Below are 24,962 nucleotides of genomic sequence, written 5' to 3' on the forward strand. Positions count from 1 at the left end.
GGATACGTAATCCAAAACGATACGTTAATTCAAACCCTCCCCGCGCCTGGGCAGCAAGGAGCCAGCATATGCCTTCTTGTAAAATCTATTCTACCAGTTCACTGACCGCGCAGGGCTGGGCCACATGGCCCTTCCTTGCAGCCAGTCAGCTGTGAGCAGCAGATGGGATAATTTGCATTTTTCTTTTTATACTTTCTTCGACCGGCAAATTAAAGGATTTTTTTTAAATTTACATTCTCATTGTTTGCCTTAAATATAAACGTGGCTTAACTGTTGGGTTGGGCTTCCCTGACCCTCACACCCCACACTCCTTCAAGTCAGTGAGACTTGAGAAAATACCCGAGCGGTACGTTTCGTGTTTATCAACTTGGAATCTCCAGTCCGGGAGTCATGAGTAGAAAGAATCAGCTTTTACTGAGTTGGTGACTCGTGTTTTTCTATTTTAAGAGCTTGGCGCAGATACCCCGTGGGTTTGTCTGTGGCATGTGGGTCTGCGAGCGCGCGCACTTCTGAATCTCTGGCTCTGTGGCCTCAAACCTCAAAACTTCGGGTTACAAGTAGAAGGCAGATTTTTAGCTCTCAGCCTTACATGAGAGGGCGGCCACCCTGCTGGGGGAGTGGCCAGAGCCAGTGTTTCCCAGCGCCGGGGTCGCTCTCCCGCGGCCCGCCAGACTCCATGCCGGCTCCGCGGGGCCAGCGGGTCCCCGCGCCCCGATGTCTTTGTGCCGATCGCGGCGCGGGAACACTCGCCCGGGGGGCCAGGGCCACGGCGGAGATACCAAAAATGCTGGAGAGGCGCGGGCGCGAGGGGAGGCGCCCAGTACAGTCGCCGATCCGCGGAGGAAAAAAAAAAAAAAAAGTAGGAAAAGAGGCTTTTCAGGTCAAACTCCTCGTATCTAAGAAACCACGTTTTAGAGAAATGACTGGCGATGGGGAAAACACACGGTGTGCAGGGTACATTGTTAGCCAGCGCTGGCCCGGCTCACCGTGGGTGCGCGGCCGCCGCTCCCCGCCCCGGGCAGCGGGCGCGGGCCCACGTGGAGCCGCGCGGTACCGGATGAGCGCGCCGGGCAGCCCGGGTCCCCGGAGTGCGCGCCCCAGCTCCCTGCCGCGGCCGTTCACGCCCGAGCGCCGCCGCCGGTCCCGCGTGTGCCCCGCTGAGGGGGAGGGGCGGGCCGGGGGTGGGGGCGGAGGGGTTGTGGTTCCACTGCAGCGGGGGCTCCTGTGTCCTTGTGCGGAAATGACACACGGAGTCCCGTCACGTCACGCGAGAGCGCAGCGCACGGACACACACAAAGAGAGGGGAAAATACACGGCGCCCGCCCGCTGCCCCCAGCAACTCCCCGGGCCGCCCCGGCCTGGCCCTCCGCGCGCGGCCCCCACTCCCCAGCCCCGCGCTCCCCCCAGCCCCCACGTGGCGCCCCAACTCGGCGCGGGCCCGCTCTGCAAAGTACAGAACTCGTGTCCCAGGTAAGTGCGGGGCGGTTCAAGCCGGCCGCGCGGTGGCGGCGGCGGCGGCTCCGGAGCAGACGGACGGGAGAGTGGCTGCAACATCCATGCTGGGGTGGGGGCGGGAGCAAGGGAGGAGACGCGCAGGGGGGCTGCCCGGAGCGCGCTCGCCGGGAGGAGCGCCCACCCCCGCGCAGGGCCGAGACGCCGGAGCGGGCGCCCGGTGCCCACGGGCTCGCCGCGCCCATTGTGCCGCGCGCTCCTTTGTGCCCGCTCGGAACGCGGCGGCTCCATGTCGTTACGGGGAGCACGCGCGCCGTGCGGGGGCGGGGGGGGACGCGTAGTGGAACAGTCCGCGCCGCCGCCCCACTCGCGCCGCGCGCCGGCCCCGCACCCCCGCCGGGCGCCGCGATGGAGCGGCCGGAGCCGCCGGAAGGCTCTGCGAAGCCCGCGGTGGACTCGGCGCTCGCGTTCGGCCGGGCTGCGGCTGGGGACGGCTCGGCGTGCAGAAGGGGGTGTCAGAGCAGGAGCAGGGGGCGGGGACTGGAGGGAGATGCCGAGCGGGGAGCGGGAGGCCCGAGAAGCTGCCGCTCGGAAGGACGCTGCCGCCGGAGTCAGCAAATGGAGCGAGGCAGGCCCGCGGCGGCGGCGGCGGCGGCGGCGGCGGCGGCCGCCGGGAGCGGACAGGGACGGGCCCCGCCGCCAGGGGGCGCAGCGCTCCCTCTCCGGCCATCCACGGCGCGGTTCGCTGTTCCCGCTGCCCGGGAGCTAGAGGCGGGCGCCCGGCAGGCGCGAGGCCTTCCCGGCCGGCCGCCGAGCCGGAGCCGAGGCGCCCGCCGCCCCTCGTGACCGCCCCCTCTTTCTCGCAAACGTGAGTTCCCACGCAGCCTTGGTCCTCGCCGCGCCGGTGAGTTGTTATGCAACGCGCGTGAGGGCCTTGCGTGTCGACACAGTTTTTTTTCCAAGGTGTTTTTTGCAGAGGTAAAGGACTTTTGAGTGCTCAGGTGGCCCGTCTGGAAGAATTTTACACGCAGATGCCAACCAGGCAAGGATGTGCGGAACAGGGCTAAGCACTTCGGTGTCAACTTCACCTTCTTAAAAGTAATTTTTGTAACTTTTTAACTGTTCCCCGTGCCTCGGGGCAACGCGTAGAGTGCCCGAAAGCTGCGGCTTCGGGAAACTGAGGCTAGGAAGTAAGTTCTCGGGCTGGGGCTGGCTCGGGATGGGCCCAGAGGGACAGAGACGAAGGAGATTCTTTTGTTATCCACACTCCCAAACCCGCCCCCCTCAGTTTTTCTGGGGTTTTTGTTGTTGTTGTTTGTTTTTTTAACCATCCATTCCTAATTTCCAGTTTCATGTCGCCGTACAGGACCCTGTCAGCTTCCTTCACCCTCAGTACTGAGATTTGCTGAGATTTTGTATCTTCACAGTTTTACATCCCGAGCCATTAACCCAGTGTCTGATAACTTAGTAGGTGCTCAATAAATTTTTGCTGAATGAACGGAGAGCTTCTTGGATTACAGAAGAAAGTGGGGCCAGTGCATCCTGTTCCTGCTAGTGGGCTAGCTGGCGTGTGCATGGTGGCCCTTGAGATGAAATTCATGGAAAAACCAGAGCCTTTAAAATCTGTCACATAAACACTCCACCACTGAACGTGGGTTTTACCGTAGAGGCCATGTCCTTGTTGAAGCGATTTAACAAAAAAGTGTTATGTTCTTGCCTTCCCCCACCACGTACAAAGCACTAGTAATAAAAGAGACCACTTACTACCTAGTAGACAAGATGGCCAGCATCCCAATAATCCGTTAAAGGTACCACATGGACACATTTTCTTTACCCTCTTCCAAACTTCTGGGCTTCTAAGTATCTCATAGATGATCAAAAGAGGAGTAGAATGTCTAATAATTAGGAAGAAAAAAACTGGAATCAACCCTGACAGAAGTTTGAGTAGGTGAAAATTTAATCTCCTGCTGGACTGTCCCACCTGCCACAGGTGGGACAGTCCAGCAGGAGAGCTGTTTAGAAAGCCCCTGAAGCAACAGGGAAAGAAACCACATGCTTTTTATGAATTGTATTGACACCATGGTGAAAAATTGGGGGATCTGTCTTTTAAAGACCTCAAATTTTATAACGTAGAGACACATGAAGGTTGCTAGCCAACCAGCAAAAATAATTTGGTGTTAGTGTATGGGAGGTTGGGGTGTAATGTTTTTGTTTTTCCTGGCACTTAATTTTGATGACAAATTACGGTTCCTCTCCTGTTATTCATTGTGCCTATTATTGGCTAAAGCAAGTTTGGGGGAATTATTTGTAGAATCAGTCTTTGGGGTGATGGAACTTTTCTGTATCCTCTTTTTTTTTTTTTTTTTAATGCTATTCTTGTCTGCTTACATTCTTTTTATGTATGTATGTATGTATGTATGTATGTATGTATGGCTGTGTTGGGTCTTCGTTTCTGTGCGAGGGCCTTCTCTAGTTGTGGCAAGCGGGGGCCACTCTTCATTGCGGTGCGCGGGTCTCTCACTATCGCGGCCTCTCGTTGCCGAGCACAGGCTCCAGACGCGCAGGCTCAGCAATTGTGGCTCACGGGCCGAGTTGCTCCACGGCATGTGGGATCTTCCCAGACCAGGGCTCGAACCCATGTCCCCTGCATTGGCAGGCAGATTCTCAACCACTGCGCCACCAGGGAAGACCTCTGTATCCTCTTGACGGTGGCTACAGGGATGTATACCTGTGTTACCTTTCATAGAACTACACCCCCTCCCTCCAGAAAGTAAATTTTACTGTATGGTAATTTTAAAAAAATAGAAATTGAAGTGACACACACACACACACACACACACACACACACACAAAACATGATCCCAAAAGGGATATTTTATGTGCTTTGTGAGCATCACCTTGCTCTTGCTGTTTCTTTCCCACTTCACATTGGACAATGGCTCTTCTCCCCCAATGGCTCTTCTCCCCCATCTGATGTTCCAGTATCTCCTGCAACATTATTTCAGCCCAGGCTCTTGTAGTTTCTGGAACGAGCTGCCACACATGACCCGCACATGCCAAGCTAAGGGCTCTCCACGCTGGCATCAAGCCTTCAGTATGTCAACAGGAGAGGTGTGATTTCATTTGGAGTGGCATTAATGCCTGGCATGTTAGTCCCTGAATGATCAGACTTTTTACAAACTATCGTTTTAGAGCTGAGTTTTTCTCAGCAGCTCACCTGGTAACATGCCCTTCCTCTATTTTTAATTCAACTTGAAACACATGTACGGACATCCCTCAATATTTGTGGGGGATTGGATCCAGGACCCCCTTCAGATACCAAAATCCACAGATGCTCAAGTCCCTTACAGTGAGTCCTTCATATCCTCGGATTTCGAACCCACAGATTTGGAAGGCTGACTATTTAAAATCAGCACTTTTAGGTTTTTGTTCTCTACTAACGGCCACGTCTCCTCTCCTCTTGTCTGATTATCAGTTATCAGTTATCACTGCCCAGTGAAACACAGTATCTGTAAAGGCATTGAATGCTCAGTTGAATAAATCACATGTTGGTCTTTCCTTGTTTGCTAGGGGCTGTTGGTTTGAGCACTGAGCTAGTAAATTGAAGGGGGGAGGCTGGGGATGTGGAGGGGGGTAGCTTACACACGACTATGCCCCAACTCGAGTTAGCTCATGTGGTCACAAGACAACACATTTGTAAAAGTGGGAAGTACAGAGGAAACTCTGCTTATACCTCCTAGGAAAATTAGTCACCATTGTCCAATCAGTCACATGGGTGGCTGCTGGGATATGCTGGCCCTCCTTTTCTCCTTGACCCCAGCTTCTGGGTTCCATGGTTAAAGTTAAAAGCAGAGTCTGACTCCTCCTACCATTGATGTCGAAGGAGGTAGCCAGTCCTTCGTGAGGCCAGGGAGGGCTTAATAAGTAGAAGCCCTTAGCTGAGGAAGACATCACATTTAGTCACATTCAGAAAACGCAGTCTCCGAAGGGTGAGACGCCGCATCGCAGGCAGGCGGGGCTGTGTGATTGTCCTTCGCTGCTCGCGCTGAAAGATAAGGCTGTTCTCTGAATGAGGAAGGCAGCGACAATTACAGCTTTAGGAAACTCAGGGGAGCATTGCCCTGGTTTTGTGAGGACTGGTATTTTTCAAACTTTATTTGAAGATGTGTCTAAAAATAAAAACAAATTGCAAACATGTCCTGCAAGTCCCATGGGCTGGATGCCACAGCCAAGAGGGCCGGGTTCTGAGATCCCCAAGGCTCCCAGCCGTTCCTGCAGACCCAGAGACGGAGCCCAGCAAGAGTGGATGGCATGGGAACATTCTTCCCGTCCTTAGGGAGAGCATTTTGATTTCACCCCTTCCAGTTTAACGTTTCTTTTTTCTTTCATTTGAAAGAAACGTTACAAAACCTTTGAAAAGTTTTAAACCATTTTATTTTAGTTTTTAAAACTGTTCACCGTTAAGATGCACTTTAAACATCTTTAAAAAAAAAAAAAAGGCTTTATAATAAGTAACGTTTACTGAGTGCTGTGTGCCAGGCACTTTCTCCTTTGTAGTTTTCACAGAGTCTCTAGAAGGAAAGGTAGTGTGTGCAGCTCCTTTTACAGAAGAAAGCACCAAGGCTTGGCTGGGTAAGCCACTTGCCCGGGATTAGAAGCTAAACGTAGGTGAAGCCAGGATTAGATAGAACACAGGTCTTTCTGCCCCTAAAGTTTAGTAGGGAATTCCATTTTCATCCAAATCAGCTGTACCTTCGTGATCCGAAGGCCCACCTGGCCTGTTGACTTGCTCCTGCATCTGAGCCCAGCCTACAACTGTGTGCTCCGCAGGGAAGGGAGAAGGCAGAGCGGGGATGGTCCACCCCCCTTCGGTCCCAGCTCTTCTTGGAAGGCTGGAATGAGGCCACCACCCCGAGTCCACCTGCCTCTTTCCCTCTTCCTGCTCTCCGCAGCACCCACCCCAAGCGAGGCACAGCCCGCCGCCCCCCTACTTCTCTGTCTGCAAACTGGGAGGACTGTTGTGAGGACTGCACCGGTGAACGTGTAAAACACTTAGACCTCAGAGGCAGCACTGCATGAATGTCAGCTGCTGTCCTCCTTTTCTATGTTTAGTTTTTAAAAATCAGTATAACCTGCGGTGGGGAGGCTTCATGAAGTCAGATCACATGGCTTGGCAAGATGAAGTAAGGTTTAGTTAGGTCTTAGTTAAACTGTTTAAATCCTTGCATGTATTTTATTAATATCACCTTTAAAATGGTCTGGGCCTGATCCCCGTGTTTTACCTTTTGTATGTGGCAGGGCTGCACAGCCACCATCCCGGGGGTCTCAGGCTCCGAGCATTCCTATTCTGGGGCTCTGGGGCTCACGTTCTCAAGGGGACCCTCAGGTGGTGCGAGTTCGCCTCGCTTTCCATCTGGAAACAGGAGTGGAGGTCGGGAGGATTTGCCCCAAGGCGGCCTGAGGTCGGGCTGCTGGGCCAGGTCTTTGGACCTGACCTCGTCGTGCGGGGGAGTCCTAAGTCCCGTGGACGTTTCCGATGTGGTAGGGCAGAGTCCTGAGTCAGCCGCCTGGGATTTGAATGTTGAGGTTTCAGGAAGCCCAAGTACTTCCCATTTCTGAGCCTGCTGCTTGTCCTGTGAGACTTGGGCAGCCGCAAGCCTTTAGCGCCTCTGATTAGCCTGGGCTAGATTCTCCTAAAAGAACTCAATGCAGAGGCACCCCAGGCCACTCCCAGCCCCCTGTGGGCGCCGCTAGAGGACATTTTTCTTTGGAAACCTGTGGGGCGCTTAGGGAAGAGCCCAATGATCCTGTGCGGGCAGAGGGGTTTGCCATGCCAGGTGCCCCCTGCTTGCCTTACCGTGGTCTAGCCTCCAGCTCCTGACAAAGACAGGCTCTCCCAACCCCCCAGTCAGATTCTCGCGTGACTCCTTATTACGCACTTTGAGCTGGTGACCTCAGGACACTCCTTCCTTTTTCTGTGGCCCAGCCACTCCTCAGCTCCCCAGACCTCCCCTCCCCTCTCCCCACTGCATCCTGCTGCTTCACCCTGGAGCCAGGGCCCCTAGAGCAGGCCCCTGATTTGCCCAGTTTTGTCCGGTTTTGAGGAATCAGGGAAGGAGGGCTCCAGGTTCGGGTCAGAAGTCTCCCAGGGTGCTCAGACACAGACATGAGAGAACCCCAAAGAAAGCACCGTCCATCATCCAGAATGCAGGAACCCAGCAAGTCCAGCCTAGAGAATTGCTAAGCTGCTCTCCAGCCCATTTGTTTTCTCCAGCCAGCCACAGACTCTCTAAATGACCTGGCTTTAGCACTCAGCTTGGATCCCTAATCCAGGAGACTTGGTCCTGGTTTGGTTTTTTTTTTTTTTCCTCCCATGAAATTTGACTTATTTCGAAAAACGCTCCAAGTATCAGGCAATGCACTAATGGGGCCTATAATACACCCACCAGGAAATGGCATTTCCTTAGTGTTCAAAGCTGATCTTTTCACCTTTTTGTTCACACCTTGGCTTGTGAACTGAGAATTTTTTCTGATCTCCCCGTCACCCCATACTGAGGAGCTTTTTACACCTTCAGAGGCAATAACTCAGAGACAGTTATGAAATGAAAGGTCTGCACTAGTTTGTCAGTTATATATTGTTTCTTAGAGCATCAGTATTTTGAAATATCCTCCTTGTCTGATGCCCTGGAGGTCCCAAGAAGCTCCTGGACAGTCAGTCTATTTTTCTTTTCTTTTTTTTTTTTTAATTTATTTTATTTATTCGGCTGCGTCGGGTCTTAGTTGCAGCACGCGGGATCTTCGCTGCAACATGCGAGATCTTTCGTTGCAGCACACAGGCTCTTCGTCACCCCGTGCGGGCTCAGTGGTTGTGGCGCACGGGCTTAGTTGCCACGTGGCATGTGGGATCTTAGTTCCCCGACCAGGGATTGAACCCGTGTCCCCTGCATTGGAAGGCGGATTCTTAACCACTGGACCACCAGGGGAGTCCCAGCATCAGTATTTTAAATACTTAAATGATTTGAGTTTACATTCTTAGCTTGTTGCTATTTATGGGTATATCTTAGAATATGACCTGGCTAGCAGTAAAGATTGCTAAACTTCTTATTTTTTCATTTTAAAAAAGTCTCATTTTCAAAGAATTGCATGCTCACTGTAGAATATTTGGAAAGTAGAGGAAACTAAAGAAGAAAAATCATACATAATCATTCTAATTGGAGATAATTAACATTTTGGCATGTTTTCTTCCATCTGCTTATGGCATTTTTCAATTACATTGTCAAGATATCCCCCATGAACTTTGAAGTACATTGTTATTGACTGGGTGGCCCTGTAATGAACAATTGATTTTGAATCTTTACACATAATTTAATGTTCGGCTCTTTCTGTCAATAGAGGTTTTGAAGTCGTGTGTTGAGAAAAATGTGTAGAAGTTGACTTTCTAACTTTGTATATTGGAAATAACAATAGTGATCAAAGGTGATCTCAATCCAGGTCACATTGAGTTTGTTGTCCCTTCCATCTTCTCTGCAGCTTTTTGTGGAATTTATCAGTAATTAATAGTGACTGATGGTTACAGAGGGCTTACTCTGCACCAGGATTTCCACCCTCAGCCTGACCCTAGAGTTCCTACCTGTGTTTAACCTAAGATCAATTCGAAGTAAAAGACCCCCTGGCCCAGGTTCTTTGCCCTTCTGGCCGTTGCTCATTTGTATCATAATTTTCAAGTGTATGAGGCTCTAAGTGACAGAAAGATTTGTCTATAGGTCTTTATAACATGAAAGTGATGAAGAAGATCAAGATATGCCCATTTACACATTGACAGCGTTATTTCCAGAGCAAGTATTTTCCCCTAGAATTTGCTTTAATGTTATTTCTTACCCTAAAGGAAAAAAATCGTGTAGATATATGTCAGAATTTAATATTATTTGTATCCAGATCACAAAATTGTAAGCGCTGGTGGTCTGCACAGCTGTGGCATGCGGCCTGTGTTTATTAGATGTGAGTTGTTTCTATAACAGTTGTTATAGAAACCTTAATGTAATATCTTCTAACCTTGAGGTTCTGACTGCTCTTTCCTTCCTGTTACTGTTATCTTCTAGTGTTTACCCATCCTCCCCTCCAACAGAAATTCCCGGAGTTCTGTCTTCGTCCTCCAGGTCCTCCCATCTCTACCCTGTGTTGGTTTCAATCCCTGTAAATAAGCTATACAGCCGATCGATCCCCTCTGCACAGAGGACAGTCACCCCACCGGCACCAACAGCTCCCCGTCACACAGTGGGAAGTGTAGCCACCAAAGCATAGGGCAGGGAGACCGGGGGCCTCCTGGAGAGGGAGGGAGACCATACACAGGGAGACCATACTCCCAGTGTATGGTCTCGAGCATGTTACTAACCTCTCTGAGCCTCGGGTCTCACACCTATACAACGAGATGATTTCTGAGGTTCCGTTTGGCTCTAAAACTCTGCCTCGGTTTCCTCACTTGTAAAATGAGACTAAGAAGAGTTTCCACCTCCTAGGATTGTTAGGTTAATTACACTTAGTAGAGCTCTTAGCACAGCATCTTCCATAGTGTAGGCTGTTGTTTGCATTGAGTCTCCGTCAAGTGTGCAAAAGCACTGGGCAGTGTGGCGAGGAGTTGGAAGGGAACGGCACGGCAGGGTTTCTGCCTTCCAAGGGTTGCCCAGGTGAGCTGAGGTGTCCCTCTGTTCCCGCCACACCCATGTTGGACACCTCCATTAGCACCCTCAGGGCTGACCTCAGCCAGGGACTCTCCCATCGGATGCCCATTAACAGGCCCCCTTACTGGTTTTCAGCCCTTCTCTGTCTCCTCCCAAAGGGACTACTCCAAATCCTTGTCTCGAAATCTACTTCTGGGGGAACTTACACTAAAAAAAGAAGTGATACCGAAATTTCCATGATACATTAAGCAAAAGAAGCAAGGAGCAAGGATCTTAAACCTTTTAGTCTCAAGATCCCTTTCTACCCTTAAAAAGTATTGAGGATTGGGGACTTCCTTGGTGGCGCAGTGGATAAGAATCCGCCTGCCAATGCAGAGAACACGGGTTCGATCCCTGGTTGGGGAAGATCCCACATGCCGCGGAGCAGCTAAGCCTGTGTGCCACAACTACTGAGCCTGCGCTCTAGAGCCTGCGAGCCACAAGTGCTGGAGCCCGTGCTCTGCAACAAGAGAAGCCACCTTCAATGAGAAGCCCATGCACAACGAAGAGCAGCCCCAGCTCACCACAACTAGAGAAAGCCCGTGCGCAGCAACGAATACCCAACGCAGCCAAAAATAAATAAATAAACTTATTTAAAAAAAAAAAAAAAAAAAAAAAAAAAAGTATTGAGGACCCCAAATAGCTTTTGTTTATATGGGTTCCTGTCAGTATTTACCATGGTAGAAACTAAAACAGAAAAAGAAAAAACGTTTAAATATTTATTTACCAATTCATTGAAAAATAACCAAAATAAATATATTACAAGTTAATGTCAATAATATTTTTATGAAAAAGATATTTTTCCAAAGAAGTGGAAAAAGGTGGTATTGTTTACATTTTTGCAAATATCTCTGATATCTGACTTAATAGAAGACAAATGAATTTTCCTATCTGCCTCTGTATTCAATCTTTGCAAAATGAAGTATCATGTAGTCTCTGGAAAACTCTCCTGCACACCTGTGAAAAGAAGGAGGCAGCAGCATCTCAGTCTTATTATGAAAATAATTTTGATCTCATGGACCCCCCCCCGAAAGGGCCTTGGCTGTACTAGTAAACTGGGTCTCCAAAAAGAAAAAAGAAAGAAAAAAACAAAGCCTGGAACAGGACTGATTTGTAAAAGTGTCACTTTCCACGGTGTGCCAATTTCAAGCTACCAACTTGACTCCACTCGTGCTGGACTTGGGGAGAGACGTGCAGTCTGTGCAGGCAGCGCGCTGCATTGATGTCGCACTTTGAGGACCTCTGGCAGAGTGTCTGCGGAAGGACTCAGGAAAACCGACGAGGTTGCCTCCAAGAGTGTAACCCAGTGACTGGAGGACAGTGGGCTTTTTTTTTTTTTTTTTTTTTTAATATTTATTTATTTATTTATTTATCTTTGGCTGTGTTGGGTCTTCGTTTCTGTGCGAGGGCTTTCTCTAGTTGCGGCAAGCGGGGGCCGCTCTTCATCGCGGTGCGCGGGCCTCTCACTATCGCGGCCTCTCTTGTTGAGGAGCACAGGCTCCAGATGCGCAGGCTCAGAAGTTGTGGCTCACGGGCCTAGTTGCTCCGCGGCATGTGGGATCTTCCCAGACCAGGGCTCGAACCCGTGTCCCCTGCATTAAGCAGGCAGATTCTCAACCACTGCGCCACCAGGGAAGCCCCCGACAGTGGGCTTTTTAACCAAATATCCTTTTATACCTTTGGAATTGTCAGATGCATGCCCATCCAGTCAAAAGAAAAGGAGACTTTAAGCATCTTCCCTTCTTAAAATGAACTCTCTAAGTTGATCCATAATTTGTCAGTCTTCAGCTTTTCCACTTCTTTGTGGCATCTCTTAGAACTGGTTCTTTCGAAGCGCCGGTGACCGGTTCTCACCGCTCTGCTTGCCCCTTGTCTTGCTTCGCCCTTGCTTCCCACTGTGGGCCAGGCGCACTGAAATGCAGGAGGCAGATCCAGCCACTGCTGCAGCAGGAGGCCCTGAGGTGGCCCTGCCAGGTCCTGCATTTATGTAGCCAATTTAAGCAACTTATCCTTGTAATTTGATGTTTGAGTGTCTAAAGCATCTTAAACATTTGGGATTACCGTTCCTTTTGCACTTTTGGTAAAAACTGAAGGTTTTCTGATAGCTGCTTCCCCCCCCCCCCACCCCACGCATGTGCCCTGCATGGAAAATCGAACACTGTCATCTCGCCCTGTGAAGAAAGATAGAAACTATTAGGTACTATAATAAAATGATATATGCTCCTACGAGCTCTGCGATATTTAAAACCTTTCTTTACCGCTGACAGTCACTTTGCCTGATGCTTCCTAGGCTATTTGGGTTCAAAACAAACAAAAAAGCATTTTCACTTACTGGATTAACCACTGGAGATTGGTCCTGTTTGAGAGTTACCCTCCCATAGGTCACCCATGTCTTAGAAGCTGTGTGTTTTAACTAGAGGCAGCGGCAAGCTACATGTGTCTCCTTGACACGCGTCCCTTTCACTCGTTTAAATCTTCCCTTGGGATTGGTCAGGGACATGGAACAGGCACCCCCTGGGGAAAAGCTGATTTTCAGGAGCATGTGGATGCATAGTTAGACTGTCTCACAATTCGAGATTCGTGGTGAGAGGACTAAGAGGGTTTTGAGAAGGAGAGAATGTTAAAATGAGAAATTCTACAAAGTCCTGCAGGCAAAGGAGATTGTAATCCTAGCAGCCCAGCGGGCGGGTGCTGCAGAGTTGGTAGCTCCTACATAACCTATAGTTGTGTAAGCGAAAGGAATTTCTGCGGCATGCTTGGCATCTGGGTGTTTAGTGTCCGCCCAGGATGAACAACCTTGTGACCTTCATCTGGGCAGATGACCAGGAAACGGAGGTAGCAACGTGTGATACCCGTCCCCTTTCTACCCAGCTCAGGCGGTGTTGATGTGCTGTGTCTACGTCAGCTCGGGATGCTGGCAAGGGACCCACACATCCCATCCCTCTTGTAGCAACATCTGTATTGCGAAGTGGACTCTATATAAGCACAGAGCAGCCTCATTTTCCTGCTAGTGATACGGAGATGAAAGGATATTTCCAGCTGCTAGTGGTCAGAGAGATCCAAGGCTGGAAACGGGCCTCTGTGTTCATGAGAAGAACCTTAACAGAAGAATGAGGATTCTGTTATTCCCTCTCCTGGTGGCTGACGGGAGATACACACAGATTTGGTTTGAATCCTAGTTCTGCCACCAAACAGCTGTGTTATACTGGTCAGGTAGGTGCCTGCCCTCTGTTCCCTTCCTCCCCCTTCCAGTAGTCAAACATCTTATTTCTGTAATCAAAATGATATAAAAATAATTTTCCAGCTTCACTGAGGTATAATTGACAAAAATTGTAAATATTTAAGGTGTACGCCCTCAGTTTTTTTATTCAGTTGGGATTGAAATAGCTCAGGGTAAGATCAAGGCGCACACGAAGTGGGCAGGCAGGGCCGGGCCCCAAGTGCGCAGGCCGCGGGTGTTAACGGGGACCCTCACCTCGCTCCGCCCCACATGAGCCGCAGGCACTTGGCTTTTCAGGTCTTGCAAACGGGAAACTCCCCGGCTTCCCAATGAGCGTGGCTTGTTCGCCGGCTAGGAGGGAAGGGGCGCACCACACTGCGTTCTGGGTTCCTTCTGTGCCAATCTAGCGTCTGTCGCTGGTCTATAAATGGACACGGAAATGTTTCCCAAGGCAGATGCACTCTGGGCGCCCTGGACGCCCAGGAAGCCGCCGCCCCTTCCGTGAGGCTGCCCAGCCCCCTCCGGCTCTCCTCCCACCCGCAGGTGGCTCGGGTGTGCGCCCTTCGCTCATCGTTTTATGACGCGAGAATCGGGGCGAGCTCAGAATTCAGGTGCTAAGATTGCCTGCACTAGGGTCACTTGGTGGTGGTTCGGCGAAAACGCTTCGGCGCACCGAGTCGCCTTCCCGCGCCTCGCTCCCAGAAATGGAGTGTTAGACAAGCGGACCCTCCTTGCTCAGTGCCCGTGGTTCTGTGCTGGGTTTTCTCATCGACTCCTGTTTTCTTTTCCTCTAGGATTCCCTCGTCGTTTTCATGCTTTCCACTTAGCCAGAGGCTTTGTGGCTTTTCACCCGTGACCCTTTTTTCCCCCCAAATTAACCACGTGCCGTCTCCTCCCTTTCCCACCTTTTCTCTTCGGAATGTAATTTGTTCAGTACACCATACCCTCTCCAGCAACCCTGTACTCGTTCCTCCTCAGCTGTTCTGCAGCTTCTCACTTGAGGAGACGGCTTATGCGACGGTGCGGCAGGGCCTCCCGGGGCAGATGGCACCCCTGGCCTTCACCCGGCGGGAGGCTCACCTGCGTCTCCTTGAGAAGCCCCCTGTCTGGGCTGCGAATCAGGCCTGAGTTTCTGCCCAGCGTTGGCCAACCTTGCTGTCTGAAAAGAGTACTGGTGCTCACCTAACCTGCCTGGGACTCCCTCCCCTCAGAGACACCCAAACATGAGATTTCTTTCCTTGAAATACAATGGAAATTGTCTTTGCTGAAATTCACCTCTGGTAAAATAGTTCTTGGCCCCTTGAAGTTGACTTACTGTTTATTTTCACTCAGTTTCACCTGCATGTTATGTTTTTCAGACAGGAGATAGTTTAGTAAGTAGGAATTAATCTCAATTTCAAATAAATCTTAAAATTTCTTATTCATTCCTTTGAAAGTTAGTAATACAGGGATGAAAACAATTGTGCCTGTCATGAAGTAACTGTGACGACTGAGAATAGTGCCATAGGTCGTAGCACTATATGAGTGTTGCTGTATTAGTGAGTTGTTTATTTTTTTTTTAACATCTTTATTAGAGTATAATTGCTTTACAATGGTGTGTTAGTTTCTGCTTTATAACAAAGTGAATCAGTTATACATATACACATGTCCCCATATCTCTTCCCTCTTGCATCTCCCTCCCTCCTATTAGTGAGTTTTGAAGTTATTATCCTGTGCACAGATCACCTAGACACAGTCTTGCTCTCTCCCCATCCATCCGTCTAAAACGGGACCACACCATTCCACAGCTGCTCCGTGAATGGTTTACTGAACTTTGTGGATGGCATCCCTCCTCCTTATAGAAATTTCATAAAGATACCCCAGAGCCTGCCCCCTCTGACCCGTAAGCAGAATGGGCACTCAGGGTTTGCGGGCAGCTTCACCAGCTGTGGGAATCACAGCTCCTCAATGCCAACACTAGAGGCTGTCATGTGTGTTCTTCTGCCATGTTACTGCCTCATTTATACTTTGTCCTAGTTACGGACGTGCTGTTATGTAATCTGGAGGCTCTCCAAGACGTAATGGTGCTTTTAGCCATGGTGTCCACTGCATTTCGGCTGGGGCAGCGAGAGTTGGGGGCTGGCTCTGCCCCAGACCCTGCAGCCCATACCGGGTGCCGCCATTGCCTCCTGCCATGTTCCCTCATCAATAAAAAGAGTGGTTTGGACCAGATCGTATGGCTCGGGAGCTTTAAGAACCCACAGTGCCTGTTTCTCTTCATTGCTTCTGAAGGAAGGGCGAGACCAGCACCATCCAATAAAAATATAATGCAAGCCACATATGTAATTTAAAATTTTCTAGCAGCCACATTAAAAAAAAAGTGAAATTAATTCTAATGTTTTATTTAGCCCAATAGATCTGAAATATTATCATTTTAACATGTAATCAATATATTATTAATGAGATATTTCACATTCTTTTTACTATGCTGAGTCTTTGAAATCCAGCATGTATCTTAAACTTACAGCATGTCTCCATTTGCACTGGCCACATTCCAAGTGCTCGGGAGCCATGGGTGACTAGTGGCTACCGTCATGGACAGCACAGGTCTTTTTGGACCACCTAAGACCTTAGCTCGGGTTCACGGGGTCCACAGGGTCCAAAGGTCCACAGCCTCCTGTGGACCTTTGTCAGCCTTTTCAATTTGTGGCTAGAATGTTTAAGGCAGGGACTAACAGATCATCCAAACTGAGGTCTTTTGTAAGACTTGATTTTCTCAGATATGTTCCTTTCGTTCTGTAAGTGGTTCTCAGTTGATGCTTTAAGATGCATTCTGCCCACATAAAGTCTTGGAGAAGCACACAGGAGGCCTGGCTGTTTCTGAGCAACTGCCAACAAGAGGATGAAGTTTTCCTTGATGTTGCAGAGTCGCATCGGCTTAACCTTCTATTACCGGGAGCCAGGGTTGGGAGGGAAAGGGAATTTCTTATGGGTGGGTAAAATTTAAAAAAACGAACAATAAATCAAGACTTTGTCTTTGTCTTTTCATTTAGTGGAATAGAAGATGAATGCAACTGAATTCAGTGAAGATGTAGAAGAAGGTAAAAAAAGAAAAGCCTCTTTTTAAAAAATATTTTAACTTAATGCTTTTTTTAGATACATTTACATGGTTCAAAAATATTAAAAGATACCTGATGAAAAATCAAGAAAAGTCTCCTCTCACCCCTGATTCCCATCCTTCTCCACTCACACCTGTGGTATTTTATGTATCTTTCCAGAGTTACTTTTTTAAAAGCATCATTTAAAAGAGTAGTTTCTCTCCTTCCATCTCCTCTCCCTCCCGTGAGAAAAGACTTTAAAGGCTGTTTTGAACAAAATGTGCTTGGAACATGGTATCATTGTATAGCACTAGTGTGGTGAGATACAGATTGCTTGATTGGAAAGCCAGTTTTATTGTGATCTGTTACTCAGATATTGTTATCTGAGTGATAGTATCAAAGGGCAGCCGCATACAACCTGCCGCTCAGGGGACCCTGCTAATTCCAGCGCCGCCAGGTGGTCTCCCCGCTGAGCCCTATTTCTTCTCTGCCACAGTTCTAAAAAATAACACTGTGAAAGTGGAGACAGAGGCCGAAGATGCGGCCCTGGACTGCTCAGTGAATTCCAGGTCCTCCGAGAAGCACGCTCTGGACAGCGTCTTCACTGGCCTCCAGGACTCCAGCAAGAGAAAGCAGCCGGGCGGCGAGGGCCCGCCGGACTCCGTCCCAAGCGTGAAGAGGCGGCGGCTGATTCCCGAGGTGAGGGCTCACAGGGAAAGCAGGAACTTGTTGATAGCAAGGACTGTTAGTGAAAGCCTACCACATTTCACATAGCGCACACCTTACCTAGATTCCTGGAGAAGGTGAGGCTTAGCAGATCTTTTCCTAAATCAGATCCATCTATTAGGGGAGCTTGTTCAATGAATCTTTTTGTAAAGAGACCAATTATTTTATAACATGGCCGTGACCCCTAACCTACCTATTTTATGAATTTGCTTTATTTCTTAATCACCTGCTGATTATATTGAACTTTGCTAAGTTCTGAGAGAGAGAGAAAATGGAACTGGACATAGTGGTCCCCTCTAGTAGCCTGGAGTCCAGATGGGAGACAAGACAGGTACACAAAACAGTTAAGACTGAGGACGGAGGGGAGTTTGGGAGATGAGGTGTCTGGCCCAGAATGCCTGGTCCACAGAGCCTCTCCACAGACGGGCAGATTACAGTACTTAAACTCTTAGAAGAACATTTTCCCAAGCTCTCCAACGCAGCTTCTCACCACTCACACACACACACGCGCGCGTGCTCTGTGAGGGACCCAGATAGGCATTTCAGCTTCTGCATGTCTGTTCAATAGAGCCCACGTTTCAGAGCTCATCATCATTAGCCAGTACACCATGGGGTATCAGCCTGGGACTCTGGGTTGTTACTGCTTTGTTTTAATTCTCCTCTATTAGATGCTACCCCAAATCTAAATAAATTGGGAATTGATAGGTTTTAGAGATTTAATAAAATGATGAGATTAAGATTTTCACCAGGATTTCAATATGCAAGTTAATATTACATTATAATGAGGACTGATTTGCATGCCACATCATGGAACATTGAGGGATACGTTCATCTATTTATTTATTTGGAATTTTTTTCCAAACAGCTCTATTGAGATATAATTCACATACTATACAATTCACCAGTTTAAATTGTTCAAGTCAGTGGTTTTTAGTATATTCGGAGAGTTGTACAGCCATTACTATGATAAATTTTAGAACATTTTCATCACCCCACAAAGAAATCTTGTACCCAGTTAAGCAGTCACTCCCCATCCACCGCTCCTCTAGCTCCTGGCAACCACTGATCTGCTTTCTGTCTCTATGGATTTGCCTATTCTGGACATTTCATATAAATGGAATCATAGACTATGTGGCCTTTTGTATCTGACTTCTTTTACTTAGCATAATGTTTTTAAAGTTCATCCTTGCTGAAGCATGTATCAGTTCTTCATTCCTTTTTATGGCCAAATAATATTTCATGGTGTGAATATATCACATTTTGTTTATCATTCATCAGTTGATGGACATTTGGGTTGTTTCCACTTTTTGACTATCATGAGTACTCCAGCAATACATTTTAGAAAATCCATAATACCCAGAAAAAAAGTTGAATTTTCTTATACCTGTATGAGCATTTTTTTATGAAGGATTAATTAAAAATACCCCACCCTTGACTCTGGCTGCCTAAACCAGCCACTTGCTGCATACCTTGGGACTCTAGGGAAAGTTTCATGTGTGGACGGCAGTTTCCAGTGCAGTAAGTATTGATTGTAGATAAAAACTCAGATTCCTGACTGGAGAGATGCCTGCTGTGGCCAATGAAGCTACAAGATGGTTAGTGCAATAGCTTGTTTGAAAAACCTTTTTACCCATCTGCTTTTTAAAAAATGCTTTATTTTAAACCAGAATTTTCCCTAACGATTGGTGTATAGGAACTTTTATGTCATTACATATAGTGCCACAGGGACCATCCATATCCATATCCATAAACCTCGTGCTCTTCTGTGAGTGATTCTAGGGGTTAGGCTCCTCGAGGTTATTCTGAAAGGGTTGAGAAGTTTGAGAAGCACTATGGTATGTCCCTGAAGGAACTCCAGGAAACATCGTCTGTGTGTCACATTAAATTCTGCTTATGATCAATTCTGCAAACTCTTTCACGTTTACAAGTGAAGCTTGAGTTCAAGAAATGGAGCACAAAATTGAGTGTATTGGTTCACCTTTGCTGTGACAAACCATCCCAAAACTTAGCCGCCTTAAAATAACCACTGTTTTGTTCAGTTCTGTGAGTCAGCTGGCGGTTCCTCTGGTTTGGCCTGATGTGGCTGGGGCCAGACGGTAAGGGAGGACCTCACTCCCGTATCTGGGCCTCACCTGGGCTGGTGGGGTGACTCCAGCTTCCCTTTATGCACTTCCTCACCCCCTACGAGGAGGAGGCTAGTCCAAGCTTACTCATATGCCTGGAAGATTTCCAAGGAGGAGCGAGGAGGGCAAACCCTGGGGAGCAAACACTTTTGATGCCTCTGCTTGCAACACATTTGCTCATGGGCCACCAGTCAAAGCCAGTCATATGGCCAAATCTAGATCAAGGGGTGGAAAAATAGACACCACCCCCCGATGATGGGAGCAACAAAGTCACGTTGCAAAGAGATTTCCACACAAGGACAGGGGAACTATGATGACCATTTTTATAAACAATTCACCACAGCAAGGAACAGCCAGCTCTTGCATCAAGAAGGAATTCTGATCACGTGTAGGCTGGTTTGTGGCCTTTGTGGACAGCCCAAGGTGGCCCCATTGCCTCATTGCACAAATGTTGTCACTCTTCATCCTTTCATCCAACACATTTTATTGGCATCGTAGAGAAGGGAGCATCTTCGTCTTCTGGGGATAGAAGGGGAAGGAGAAGGTTCTTATGATTTGTGTTTTAGTTGAATCCTTCAGTGTATGAAGCAAGTCAGGAAAGGTCATGCATTGGGGAAAGGTCCGTTGAGGTTCACAGTGGAAGGATTTCCCTGAGCATCAAAGAAATGATTTGAAGGTTGCAGATGCTCTTCTAGATCTGGTGAGGCAATAAGCTTTGTCTGGCCGGAGCTTCAGCAGCATCCAGGAATTCTGACATGTTTGGAGAAAAGGGAACCAATGTATATTTGAATATTTCTAATATGACTTGTCCAATTTACATATTCTAATTGGTCATCTATGTTTACCTTTTTTTTAAAATTTATTTATTTTACTTATTTATTTTTGGCTGCGTTGGGTCTTCGTTGCTGCACGTGGGCCCTCTCCAGTTGTGGTGAGCGGGGGCCACCCCTCATCACGGCGTGCAGGCCTCTCATTGCGGTGGCCTCCCCTGCTGCAGAGCATGGGCTTCAGTAGTTGTGGCGCACGGGCTCAGCCGCTCCGCGGCATGTGGGATCCTCCCGGACCAGGATCCCACCTGTGTTCCCTGCATTGGCAGATGGACTCCCAGCCACTGCGCCACCAGGGAAGTCCCCTATGTTTACTTTTCAGTGGATTGGATACAGCAGGCAGCTGTAACCCATTAGATTTTGGAGCAGAAAAGACACTTTAAGTCCTGGGTTTTATTTTGGGAGTGCTGTTAGCTTTGTTCATTTCCCTTAGTGTAGATAATGTGAGGTTGATAGCCCTGCTCCCCTTCCTGTTCTGTAAAAAAATATATATATGTAAGTATAAACCTTTTGAAATTCTTGAGCTCCTTGTAGAATGGTGTCATGTGAAGTCAAGGCAGTGCTTCCTTTTAAATGTTTGTATAAGCTGATGTGTCAGTAAATCAGTAGCCTCAGAACCCTGGGGGCTTTAGAACAATCCACTGGTTTTATGAAATTATAGCATGTGTTGATTTTTCAAAATGGTACTAGTCCTAATTTAGAGTGGATAGCCCTTTATCCCTCTCTCCCTGGGTTTTCTCTGATCCGTCTTACATGTGTGGTGGGGAAGGAGGAGGTGGGAGAGTGGAAGCAGGGAGTATATACGACTATCTTAAGCACTTTCATCACAGGGTAAGACGGAGGAACGGAGGCTGAAACAAGCAATAATCCAAAAAAGTGGAAAGCATGTATGTTAACAGCTGTTGACTCCCTACCTGACAAATAACCCCACTCCTTTTCTTGTTTCATTTAATCCGTGTAACAGTGATGAGAGAATTAATATCTCCCCCAGAGAGAAGAGCCAGCTCAGACATAAGTTAAAGTCAAGTGCCAGCATGCCAGTGGGGCAGCCTTGTTCCTGGTGTGAGGTGTCAGGAGTGACTGGGAAAACTCAACTCCCCGCTCCGTATCCAGGAGGTGAGCCCCACCTTCTCTGATCCAGCCCGTAGGAATGGTCAGTTCCAGAATGAATGGAGACTGGAGTCAGATAAGGGGGAGTTGACCACGGAGCCTTTGGCCAATTCCGTGACCTCCCAAACTCAGGTCCCTCCACGGTGATGAGGGGTGACCCTGCTTCCTCACTGGTTCCTTGTGTGGATCGAGACAACCCCTGGAAGGAGCCCAGCACGGGGCCTGCCCTACATCAGCCTTCAAAAATGTTTATTTACTGCTCCCCAACCCCCATCTCCAACTACCACCCCTTACGGTCAGTATTCAGCTGCCTCCCTCCATGTTTATCAGAAGGAAAATGGCATGGAAGTGCCAAGAGAGGCCATCTGATGCCCTCCTGGACGCCCCCGGCCTGAGCGCCCTTGATTCTGAGCACCTTCCATCTTCTCCTTTGACCCCAAGGAAGGGGGATGCAGGCGAGGGGGGAGGATTTGAGTGGTGGCCCTGATGCTAAAGGTCTGTCACATTCAATCTCCCATCAGTGCTGACGGCCTGCTCATGAGTGACATTTAGTACAATGCTTAGAAGAAAAATAAAACCTCCCTCAAAAAATCTAACAAAAGGCTCTATAAAGACATATTTGGCGCCTCTGCTGGGAAAGGCATGATAGCCAAATACAGCAGATGTGGGAGGTGAGTAGCCAGCATTTTTATTGCTAATCATCTTTTTGTTCATGGAAGTGGGGGTGATATTCAAGAGCCCTGTGCCAGGCAGAAGTTAGCCTTGTTGTCCTGGGGTTCTTTGTTTCTCTGTTTGTTTTTAATCCTAAAGTGTCATTGCAGTTTGGTTTTCAATTGGAGAATGGAACTGCCATCTCATTCGCTCAGTGCAAATGTACTGAACACCTCCTAGGTGTCATTCACCATGGTCCCAGCTGGAGATTCGTAGTCATTTCCACAGCAGCCCTAGCAGATAGGTACTGTGGCCATTCCCATTTTAATGAGGCTCAGAGAAGCTAGCACTACCAAGCCTGCTTGATTTGGAACTGTGCACTTAAGACACTGGTGGCCCTGAGCACTGTGGGGTATTTGTAATATGCTGTAAGGACCCTCTGAGGATGCCCTGCCCTGATAGTTTGCCATCCCTATGGTCTTTCTCTTCTCCCTTCCTATAAGTTACTTTATCTCCCCAGATTCTTATTTTTTCAGGCATGATAACACATTCTCCATCCTCACCACACAGTGTCAGCAGTATAAAGGATAACCCAAAGGATAAAAGCCACGAGGGCAGAGACAGGCTTGTTCCCTGTGTCCCCAGGGCTTTGCATAATGCCTGACAGATGTTGGGCACTCAGTAATGTTTGTTTACTGACTCTGTGTGGTAGAGAGCTCTTCCATTCCTTATTGCTAGCTACATCTGGTCATTTAATGATGACGATGATGAAGATAAACATTCTGTTAAAAATGCAAAGCATCACCCCGTCTTGATTATTTGGAGGTGGGTGGTGATGCCAGCCCCCTAGGAACCCTTTTTCATGGTCTGCCCTTGATGCCACATTAATCCTCAACTCCCTACTCCTCTGAAGGCATGCTGCTTTCTTGGTGTTCCACTTAGCTGACTGCGCACCATTTAGCCACTCATCATTCGTTGAACTGAATTCAGTGACTGCTCTTGGATTTGGAGTCCTGAGGAAGACTCAGGACTTGGAGCATCTCCACGGTGACCCAGTCCCCAAGATGTCACTGGGCATGGACACATCCGTAGCCTTACATCAGCCTCCTTTTGATCAGTCAGACTCTCCAGCCAAGAGATTTGGGCATTCCCGCTTGAGCCTAAGGGTGCTAGTGGTAGAATGAAATGCACGGATCGGATCCAGGAGAGACGCTGGCACTGCAGAGCCTGAGCTGTGCAGCAGAGTTCACATATGGTTGGAAGATGAGCCTTGGAGAACTGGTAACGGTGTCAGCCAGACTCCAGTGCCAAGTAGCACAGATTTAAAGATTTCTTGATACTCCTAGACAGCTGAGCAGAGATTTTATCAGCAGCAGCAAATGCAGCCAGCCCATCGTGCCTTGGCAGCATTTGCGGAATTAATTGGAGCACTGAGTTGACAGGACACCAGTGTGGGGATATCTAAGAACCTTCTCTTTGGTGCTTGTGTCATGCTTTGTGTTGAATTGTGTGTCCAAGGTCTCTGGGAGTGAGGAATGTTGCCCTCTGCTGGGACTCTAACTTAATTTTTTATTCAAGCAACTTAGCCAAAAATGTTTGTATTGATGGCAGTGTTTCTAACATGCTTGGTAGAAACTGAAATGTTTTTATTAATGAGGCTGTGTAGTTAGAGTTATGGGAGGTCTCCAGTTCTGATACACTCTGCTCTTCGCTCGCCGTAGGAATGTGCTGGAGTCAAACGACTTCTGTTTGTTTTGTTCAGATAGTTCACCCAGAAACTTGTCCCTGTGCTTATTTTCTACTCTGAGTGTTAATAAGGGCAGATACCCCCTAGAACGTGTACTCTTATTGCATGGCATGTGAGTTTCTGGTGATCTTTCTCTGCATGGAATCTTATTTAAATGTATTAGTGGAACTGCTTGTTACAAAGCCTTTGCTTTGCCCCTTTCCAAAATCAGTTGTAATGTAATTATGATTTTTTTTTTCATGATTGGCATTACACACTCAAATTACTCTATATTGGTAAAACCTCATGGAAATCTTATGATCCATGGGACCTCCAAAATTATTTTGGTGTAATAAAATTTAATGGTGAGTGCTTTTTCCTTTCCGGTAAGCGGCCTGAGGTGACCTCTAAAAATGGTTCACTATTCACTTGACCCAGAAAACCCCACAAAATCATGCAAGTCAAGAGATTCAAATCTTCGTGTTCACCTTAAGAACACTCGTGAAACTGCCCAGGCCATTAAGGGTGTGCATATCCAAAAGCCACCAAGTATCTGAAGGATGTCACTTTAAAGAAGCAATGTGTGCCATTCCGTCGTTAAAATGGTGGAGTTGGTAGGTGTGCCCAGGCCAAACAGTGGGGCTGGATGCGGGGTCGGTGGCCCAAAAAGAGTGCCGAATTTTCACTGCACACGCTCAAAAATGCAGAGAGTAATGCTGAACTTAAGGGCTTAGATGTAGATTCTCTGGTCATTGAGCATATCCAGGTGAACAAAGCCCCCAAGATGTGGCACAGGACTTACAGAGTTCATGGTGGGATCAACCCATACATGAGCTCTCCCTGCCACATTGAGGTGATCCTTACTGAAAAAGAACAGATTGTTCCTAAACCAGAAGAGGAGGTTGCCCAGAAGAAAAAGATATCCCAGAAGAAACTGAAGAAACAAAAACTTATGGCCCGAGAATAAATGCTGCAAAAAATAAATGCAAATAAAAGTAAAAAAAAAAAAAAAAATTTTAATGGTGAGTAAATTGCTAAAAATCTAATTTACAGTCTATAGGAATTAGCAAGTAAGACAATTTGAATTTATTAGGACAGTGCTTTTCAGCAGTGACCCACAGTTATAAATTCACCTTATAGAGCCATCTGGTTCACATATATGGATTTATATGTAAATAAAGAGACACAGAGCAATAGAACAAAACTTCTTGAATTTACTTACTGTGTTCAACGCCCTCTGATATTTTCTGTTGTTTTCTTTTTTTCTTTCTTTCCTGTCTCTCATACTTCCTCCTTCCCTCCCTCTTTCTTTTTTTGTTTTTGTTTTTTTGGC

The 24,962-nt window shown here is 47.9% G+C and overlaps 1 protein-coding gene and 1 pseudogene across 1 annotated transcript in view; both read left to right on the forward strand.

Moving 5' to 3' along the window:
* Window positions 1-1,270: 1,270 nt before the first annotated feature.
* BEND3 (BEN domain containing 3) overlaps window positions 1,271-24,962 on the forward strand; it is a 32,733-nt gene continuing 9,041 nt past the window's right edge. Inside the window, exons 1-3 of the mRNA XM_059942008.1 lie at window positions 1,271-1,470; window positions 16,422-16,469; window positions 16,963-17,165. Of these exons, the coding sequence (XP_059797991.1) occupies window positions 16,433-16,469; window positions 16,963-17,165 (240 nt within the window). The 5' untranslated portion in view covers window positions 1,271-1,470; window positions 16,422-16,432. The remainder of the gene's footprint in view (window positions 1,471-16,421; window positions 16,470-16,962; window positions 17,166-24,962) is intronic.
* On the forward strand, window positions 24,043-24,608 carry LOC132376332 (large ribosomal subunit protein uL22-like; annotated as a pseudogene).

This window comes from Balaenoptera ricei, chromosome 12, assembly GCF_028023285.1.
Source record: "Balaenoptera ricei isolate mBalRic1 chromosome 12, mBalRic1.hap2, whole genome shotgun sequence".
NCBI lineage: Eukaryota > Metazoa > Chordata > Mammalia > Artiodactyla > Balaenopteridae > Balaenoptera > Balaenoptera ricei.